This window comes from Asparagus officinalis, chromosome 3 (genome assembly GCF_001876935.1).
Source record: "Asparagus officinalis chromosome 3, Aspof.V1, whole genome shotgun sequence".
Taxonomy (NCBI): Eukaryota; Viridiplantae; Streptophyta; class Magnoliopsida; order Asparagales; family Asparagaceae; genus Asparagus; species Asparagus officinalis.
Genome location: NC_033796.1, coordinates 7,261,772 through 7,270,860, shown reverse-complemented (window position 1 = coordinate 7,270,860; position 9,089 = coordinate 7,261,772). Strand labels below are relative to the sequence as shown.

The 9,089-nt window shown below is 35.5% G+C and overlaps 1 protein-coding gene across 1 annotated transcript; it reads left to right on the top strand.

The window, feature by feature from the left end:
• LOC109834563 (linoleate 9S-lipoxygenase 5, chloroplastic-like) lies at positions 4,642-7,856 on the top strand. The gene is made up of 4 exons (XM_020402599.1): positions 4,642-4,647; positions 4,752-5,113; positions 5,738-6,001; positions 7,022-7,856. The coding sequence occupies exons 1-4, from the start codon at positions 4,642-4,644 to the stop codon at positions 7,776-7,778; spliced, it is 1,389 nt and encodes a 462-aa protein (XP_020258188.1). The 3' UTR covers positions 7,779-7,856.

The window sequence follows — 9,089 nt, the reverse complement described above, 5'->3', positions numbered from 1 at the left end:
ATTACTAAAATATTATTAATTAATTCTAATATATTAGAAACTATAATATATTATATAACACCAAAATATTTATAATATATGATTTATTAAAAATATTGTAGTAATAACATAATATTCACATTACTAATAATATTATATTATATTAATATGAGTATAATATTATATTAATAATAGTATAATGTTATATTAATAATAAAATAATGTTATTTTAAAAATATTATATAATATATAACAATAACAAATTTTGAAAATAATATGTAATAATAATATAATAATAATTATAAAATAATATAACTCATTAAAGTACAATATAATATCATAACACATTATACAGTATTATATTGTATTATATTTAATACTTATAATACTATAGTAATGTAAACTAAACATTATAACATTTTATTTATAATATATTTTATTATAATTAATGTATAATATATTAATAATATGTTCAATACTAATGTTATAATTGATCAACATGGTGTTTTGAAAACGCTTTAAGAGAAAAACACAACACCATTGCGTTTTTTTACAAAAACACAACAAGGAAAACATCATGGTATCCAAACGAAGCCTTTGTTTTTAATTTTAAAGTATTTCATAGTTTTACCACCAAAGAGGATCTAGTTAAGTTGATAAAGTGTCCGAGGAGCTTCCACAAGAATTGGACGAATTTTTATTTTGGATTATTTTTTGAAATTTATTTAGCATTTTCAATCTATTTTGTGCTTGTTTATTATTTTCGATCTAGTTTCAGCCACCTGGTAGAAAATGGGTCGAAATTGTTAAATAAATGCAAAAAACTATGCGGTATTGAGAATCTCATGTAGCTTAGCAGAAAATTAGACTACATGGGTTTTCCAATCCCGTGTAGTTTAGAATTAGGATAATTTTCACGGAATTCACAATCCTATGAAGTTTATAATGAATAAACTACATGGGATTTGACAATCCTGTGTAGTTGGCTACCTGGTTAGCACATTGCCATATAAGTTATATGTCCTTGAATGGGTATTGGTTCGAATCTCAGCCATGTAGTATTGGTTATCATGAGATTCAAACTCAAAACCGCTTGAATAATTGAGGTTTATCTTTTTTGGGGGTTAGCCACAAATATTCAACACTATCAAGTAAGAAAATTTATAGAATAACGTTGAACTTTCCTATGTAGCGGGACTCAAAGAAGACAAGAAGTGTTGGGAGAGCCCTAACAAGGCTTAGAGCAAGTGCAACAAACTCCTAGTTAGGAGTGCTTGTTGGAGAGCTCTGAAGAGCTCTCAATGCCACATCACATGGGTTTTTGTGTAAAATTGGATTTTTGTGTAAAAAATCTCTCTTTTAGTGTGGTTGCCGGCTAAAAGTAGGGTTTTGTGTAAAAAAATTTGTTTTTTATTCCTTAGGAGCTCCCAAGCGCTCACAAATTTGTGACGCGCTTAGGAGCTCAACTGGGCCCCACCTCTTACATGATGTCCACATCAGCCTAAAGAGGCATCTTAGGAGCTTGTTGGGGTGTTTGCAGCAGGCTCCCACTGCCACCTCAGCATTGGGAGCTGGGGTGAGAGCCTGCTACACTTACTCTTAGGACTACTTCAAAAAGAGAAGGTCATGGGTTCAAAGGTGATTTTTGTGAACCATGGCCTATAATGGGGGGATCACAAGGCTAGCAACATTTTTCGAATCCAGCAGATAAAGGCTAGGAGCATTTTCGAATCCATTAGTTTAGTCCAGCGGACAAAGAGGCCCACCCGAAACCATGGCCTATAATGGGGGGATCACAAGGCTAGCAACATTTTTCGAATCCAGCAGATAAAGGCTAGGAGCATTTTCGAATCCATTAGTTTAGTCCAGCGGACAAAGAGGCCCACCCGAAACCATGGCCTATAAATACACTTATTTGTTGGCCTAGGGTTGAGTGCGAAGGAGGTGGGCAGTCGGCTATTTCTCTCTTTCTTTGGTAGCGTGCAGGTGCAAAGGACGACTAGCAAACAAGAGGAAAAAGTGCAGAGGTTCTTTGGGCTTGGTGTGCGTGCAAGGCAGCATGGGGAGAAAACCAGACTTGCTTGGGCAGCGTGCAAGGGGATTCGCGCAGAGGAGAAAATCAGCTGTAGCAAAGCCGACTTTGAGAGTTTTGTTGTGTAGTCTCTTGTGCTGATTTTGAGAGAGGAATTGAGAGATTAGATTGAGAGTTTATTTGTGAGATCTTGTGTGGTTGTAAACCTATTTGTATTCTCTCTCCCTCTAATTGTAGATCCCCCCCTCCTTGCCCCGTGGACGTAGGCAATTTGCCGAACCATGTAAAATTGTTTGTTTTGTGTTTGTTGCCATTGTAATAGTTTTTAGGATCCCTCGACAAGTCAGTCCTAGAACTGATGAGAGAGGAAGAGCCGATATTTCACTTTGTTGAGATATTTGCTTCAGATTCTTGTTTCCTTAGTGAGACGAGAATTCTTATTGAGATCTTCCTCTCTTATCGTGCACCAGAAACTCTGCTGAAATTTTCGCTGCTCACAACAGATATCTGCTAGCATTTCCTCTGAGATCCACATAACTTGATTTAGTTTTGTGGGTTGCGTTCATATTGCAGAGATGGATGCAAAAAAGGGTGAAAACAAACCAAATAATTAATAAATAGTTAGTTAATTGTTTGACTAACTATTGTTAATGTTCCATTAGGTAGTTCAGTTAACACTAAACAAATAATACTATGTATTTGGGTTCATTAACAAATAGACTTTAATCAAATATATATTCTTCGTTTGCTCATTAAATATTCATTTAAAAAACCTGGCCGCATATAATTTATATTATTACACAAATCCACTTATATTTTTACTTAAGTTTTATCTAATAATTTGGAGGGAATTAAAGAATATTCAATCAACTTTCTAATGAAATATTTGAATTGCATACATGCATTGTAATTATGAAGAGATAATTTGTATTTACACATTTAAATATTATTTAAAATCAAATTCTTTAGCATAATGAATATACTTTGATATTTCATAAATATTCATAAATATTTACCAAATATCGAGTGTTCGAGGTCGAATTCGGAAAATTTTAGATATGAATATTAAAATTGAGGTTCAAATTTGATAATTTTAAATAAATACGAGCACAAACATCTTAATATTCGATTAGGTTCGATCATTTGCGGCCCTATCTGCAACCATTATGGATCCCCCCAACCCCCTTCCTTTCGTGATGCATTTGCCGAATATGCCCTACTTTTATAAATAAAACTATAAAACAAACTTCTTTAAATACAACTCCAACCAATATTCATTGAAAAAATCTAGTTTTGTCAATAAATTCTATATTCATATGTACACAAGAAGCTGGAAATAGTTGGCAGTTGGTGATCAACGCCAACAAACTCACACCACCATCTAGAATTGGAAGCTAAAAGCCCTATTGCTATGTTTGGGTTAGATATTATTTTGAGTTAATAAGCCTTTGTCTTTTAAAATAAAATAGTGAGGTGTTGGGTTTAAAAATTTGTTAGGGTTTAAGTTAAGACTATTTTGCAAATTTCGGACTAAATAATGGGAGGAGCGAGTTGTTATTGTAGTACTGGACTATTTACTGTAACCTTAATTCTTTAAATTTAAGCAAATCAAGCTATACTTTATTTTGATTTGATTATCATTATGCCAAGATCTTAGAACAAATGATTTTCACAATGAACAATTAATTAAGAAAACGTACATTGATCCATGATTTGAAACTTGAAGAGAAATTGATTGCAAGATGAACAACCTTGAAGACTTGAGTTTCTCTCCCTTAACCCTCTTGAACTTTTCCGAAATTTTATTGATGGAGAGAATTTTTTCGCATTCCCGGTAGAGAGAGGATCAAACCTTTTAAATAGAATAATCACTCACACTCCATCAACGTGAGTAGTTATCTTAATTTATTGACAAATAGGAATTTAACATAAAAATGTGAGTGAGTAGTTATATAACTAAAATAAAACATGAGCAGTTTCTTAAACTAAAAACCGTGGGAGTAAAAATGTGACCACTAAAGTTGGTTAAAAAAAAAAAATAAACGTGGGCCACTAAAATCTAACATTCTCTCACTTGGCCTATGTTTCATAATTTAACATCATGATTTAATAACACAACATAATATGCATAGTGTAAGCTAATTCCATCATCATATTGATCAAACCATTAATCATCATTAAGTAGAAAACTAATAAGGATCATGGCGGTTGTAGGTAATAAAAATTGACTTTAATCCCTATCAGAGAAGTTCACAACAAGACTGCTAAAACCTTGCTAGAAATAGCAAAAAAGGTAAAAACGCTGATATCTCTCAAACCAAAAGGAATTTGACGAAACAGACAAGAGCAAACCGAACCCTATGGGGTCGGTTTGGTCGGCTCCGTTTCGTCGAGATAGTCGATTTTTATATATAATTCGTCCAATTCTGACTTACGGTTTGAAATTTATGACCTGTTTTCGTAGCATGTTCTGGAGCTCGCCTGTAAAGGAGTTTAGCTTGCCTGAATGAGGCTGGCTCGCATGCACAATCTCACCTGCCAAGCTCGCCTGATAGTTAGAAGCTCGCCTGCACAGCCTCACCTCCATGCTTGAGAGAAGAAAATTATTGCCAGAGAGAGTTTCAAATAAGATGGAGGTATTTCTTTTTAAAACACACACATGTAGTCAGAAAAATTAGTAAGGACATGAATTAAATGGCAAAATAGCCATGCCAATTATTGCCATTTCGTGCCTCTACAGGCGAGCGACGATGAAGATGAAAATGAGGACGGATGGGTAATTCCACCTACCAAAGAAAAAGAGGAGGGAGATGATAACAAGAGGTTCTTCATATTGGATCATTCCTACCTTAAAGAGTACCAAAGGAAAATATATGATCTTACTACCAACAAAGTATATGCCTCAAAAACACTAGTGTACTTGGAGAAAGATGGAACATTGAGTCCGAGAGGGATAATGTTAATAGATGCAGTTGGAGAAGATGAATATGTAAAGAGATTTTATTACCCTGCAGAGGATGGGGTCAATGGAGCTCTATGGAGGATAGCGAAGGCATTCGTAGCAGTGAACGACTCGGGCCATCATCAACTTGTTAGCCACTGGTATGAGATCCTACTTCTTTTCACCTTCAAATATAGTAAGCAAACTTTTTTACATATTAACGAATTGGACTTAAAAGGTAAACTCAACAAAAACACATCATTTTACAATCCACCTTTCGACAATCATCAACGTCAATTAAAAAAACATGCATGTCATAAACCAAGAGAGAGAGAACAAAAAGAGAAACTAACGAATTATAAAAAGTTTTCTTTTATGTTACAAAGCGAGAAAATCACTGTTAAATAGAAGAAAAATAATTATAATGTAAAGAAATACAAGGATGTCATGCTTAAAGGGGTACCTTCTCAGTCACGTCCTATATTTGCTCATGGATGAAATTCATACCATTTTCTCGAAGTTATGAATCCAACTGGTTCTAAGTGGTACTTCTCAATCATAAAAGAAACATAGACCACCAGATTCATCGTATCTGAAGACCTTCAAATACCAAGGTTTAACGCAGATACGCGTTCCAATGCGTTTATACCATGATGAGCAATGGGGATCGTTTATGGACATACTTCACCAAATATTTCCTTATCTTCCCATAAAACCTTAAGCACGTACATATGCACATCTAATTTAATTTTTCAATCTTTAACAGCTGTTTTGACTTCTTTCAGGCTTTACACGCATGCAGCAATTGAACCCTTTGTTATAGCGACAAACAGACAGCTCAGTGTTATGCACCCGATCTACAAGTTGCTGAGCCCTCACTATAGAGACACCATGAACATGAACTCCTTGGCTCGCCAGCTCCTCATACACGCAAATGGACCCGTAGAGAGAAACTTCTTTCCCGGAAAATTCGCAATGAGTTTGACATCAGAGATTTATAAAAGCTGGAACCTCATGGATCATGCACTCCCAACTGATCTCTGCAAAAGGTATTCCAAAATATCTTCTCTTACACGTATATTTCAAGGTAAAAAGAAAAAATGTGTCCCAAGATTATAGTTAGTTACAGAGGAATATCCTATAATTTGAATAAAGCAAACGTTTACTTGCACAGATTCCCTGTAGTATCACCCTTTGGAAGTTATTACATTTGTAGCTTCATTTTGGTACATAGAACCCCTGAGTGAAAATTACACAACTATTTTACCCTTAAAAGAAAAAGAAAATTTCTCTGTGACAAAGAGATCAGTTGGGAAATCCATCTAGCATTTACGTATTTGTGTCCTCTCCATTACCAAAAACGTAATGAAGTGACTGCAACCTTTAATCACAGCCAATTATTTGTTTTGTGGATGAGTACTACTTAGTCTCAGATTTTAACACGTATCATTACTTCCATACATTTTGGCATTTTGCTCATTCATACTTTACATCCAACTAGATGAATCACAATCGTTTACTTGACAAATGGACAATTGTAATTGACAAATGCGCAATTGTAATTAAAAATATTTCTCTCCACAGCAGGAGCAGTAGAGATTTGGGCATGTTTGGCAACCATATGTAAATGGAGCCAAAAATAGGAAAGTCACGCCACTTTCCAATTTCTCTTGTTTGGAGTATGGAAAGTAAAGAGTGTCACATCAGCTTTTTAAAGTGAATGGAAAGTTGGGGGAGAGGAGGGAGAAACTAGATTTCTAGACTTCTTACATATCTTTTTCGCATAAATTGTACGCTTTCTACTATCATTTCCTATGATAACCAAATAGAACAAGTAGAAACTAAATGTCATGTCATATGCTACATCAGCATTCCATTTGTTTCCTCCTATCATCCAAACAAAATTTCTCAGAATAGAAAATAATAAGAAAGTACTTTCTTGAGAAAATATTTTCTCTAATTTTTTACTTTTTATTTAATTTCTGGTTGCCAAACATGTCTTTATGTCCATCCAACATTAATGGTGTTAGCTATTAGCACATATTAACAGCGTTCTTTCCAATTCCCAGGGGCGTAGCAGCAATGGAAAACAACAAAACCCTCCGTCTCCTAATTTCTGACTACCCCTACGCAGTCGACGGCCTTGAGATCTACTGTGCCATCCAAAACTATGTCTCCTCCTACTCCTCCCTCTACTACACCACTGACATCTCCCTCCAATGTGACGTAGAGCTCCAGACCTGGTGGACCGAGCTCCGCGAACTTGGCCACGGGGACCTCAAACACGAAACCTGGTGGCCCAACATGCAAACCCTATCATCCCTAACCGAAGTTTGTACAATCCTCATCTGGCTTGCCTCTGCCTACCATGCCTCCCTCAACTTCGGCCAGTATGCATATGCTGGCTTTGTCCCAAACCGACCCACATTCATTCGACATCCAATGCCAGATCCTAAAGAGTATGATGAGATTGAAAATGACCCTGAGGGGTTGTTACTTAAGAGTATAACGAGCAAGGCACAGGCATTAACGGTTATGTCAGTGTTAGAGATTTTGTCGATGCACTCGAGTGATGAGGTCTATATTGGGCAGAGGGAGGATAAGGAGTGGACGTCGGATCGAAGGGCAGTGGAGGTTTTTGAGAGGTTTAGAGAAGAGCTGGTGAGGATTGAGAAGAGGATCGAGGAGAGGAATAAGGATGAGAGGTTGCAGAATAGGATAGGGGAGGTTGGTGTTGCTTATACTTTGCTCTATCCGAGTACTTCAGATTTTAGGAGAGTTGCGGGGATTAGTGGAAGAGGGGTTCCTAATAGTGTGTCTGTCTGAGATTTTGGGTGATTTTACAGAGTTAGTGTTAAGAGGGATTTTGTTGTTTTGTATTTGATTTTGTTGTATGTTTTATCTGCTTACTTTCTGATAGTTTGCTCCAAAGCGGATATCAAATTCCTTCATTGACCAAATACGGGTTTTGCTGTCACATCACTACAGGATCCATGGACTTTGAGGACAAGAAGCTGACAGAGAAACAAAATACCTGTAATCCAAAAAGAAAGTCCAAAAATTTGATTGAAGGTTTAAAACATAGCCAAGTTAAATTGTTTCTACTCAATGCTATCACCATAGACCAACCATGATAAGAATTTGAATGTGGTTCCTAGCAAAAATAAAAACTACATGGCAATTCTTAGATTGTTCAAATTATGTCACTATAGTTTGATGATTCAGAAATAAAGTAAGAAAATTCACTCTTAAATGGGAAACTGCGCTGAAATTGCAGGAGATAACCGAGGCAATTCTGCATTAGGAAGCTCCAGGGTGAAGCTAATGGAAGTACAGAAATGAGACACGTGCTAAGAGATGGAGAGAAAGAGAAACTCAGGGAGATCGCGAACAACTAGAAGGAACAAAAGACCCAAAACCTGTAATCCATATAGCAAGTGCTTATACAGACTAATAAATTACAAATGAACAAACTAGCATAATTTGTAGTAATGTAGCTTGTTAAGTGAAGCAAGAAAACAGAATGTAGTCCGCTAACGTCTACAAATTAAAAAAATTATCAGATACTCTTTTTGTGTGTATGCATGTGTTTTGACCCAATGCTAACGTCTACAAATTAAAAAAATTATCAGATACTCTTTTTGTGTGTATGCATGTGTTTTGACCCAATGTCAATTGATTAACCATACTTCAAATTTCGTGATTTTCAGGGGCCACCCATGATTTTTTCAGTTTTCTTTATTTCGACCCAATGGTAATTATGTAGGTAATTTGTAGTAGCCTAAGTAATTAGTGCCTTAAAATTAGATTAATGGAGAAATTTTTTTAAAATACAGATTAGGGAAAACTAATTAGGATTTCTTTGGAATTTCACCCCCAGCTCTTGTTTAACTGTCACATTAGTGTTTTAATGGCTAAAAATCATTTGATGCTTGGGGCGACACCTCCTCAATAGAGGGATAAAGCACAGAAAATATCAAAGAAAACCAACAAAAAAAAAGAAAAAGAAAAAAAACGAAAAATTCCCTCTCATCCTCAACAAAACTCTCTGGGATCAATAGAAAGCTTTTGAACGGAGAAAAGAAGACTAAGGCAACAAATCAATATCCCAATCAATTGAGGTATAACTCACTTTCA

Excerpts from the sequence above, each read along its gene's own strand:
- LOC109834563 (XM_020402599.1), top strand. Across the intron at positions 5,114-5,737 it reads CATCAACTTGTTAGCCACTG|GCTTTACACGCATGCAGCAA; the intron begins GTATGAGATCCT and ends GACTTCTTTCAG. Across the intron at positions 6,002-7,021 it reads CCAACTGATCTCTGCAAAAG|GGGCGTAGCAGCAATGGAAA; the intron begins GTATTCCAAAAT and ends TCCAATTCCCAG.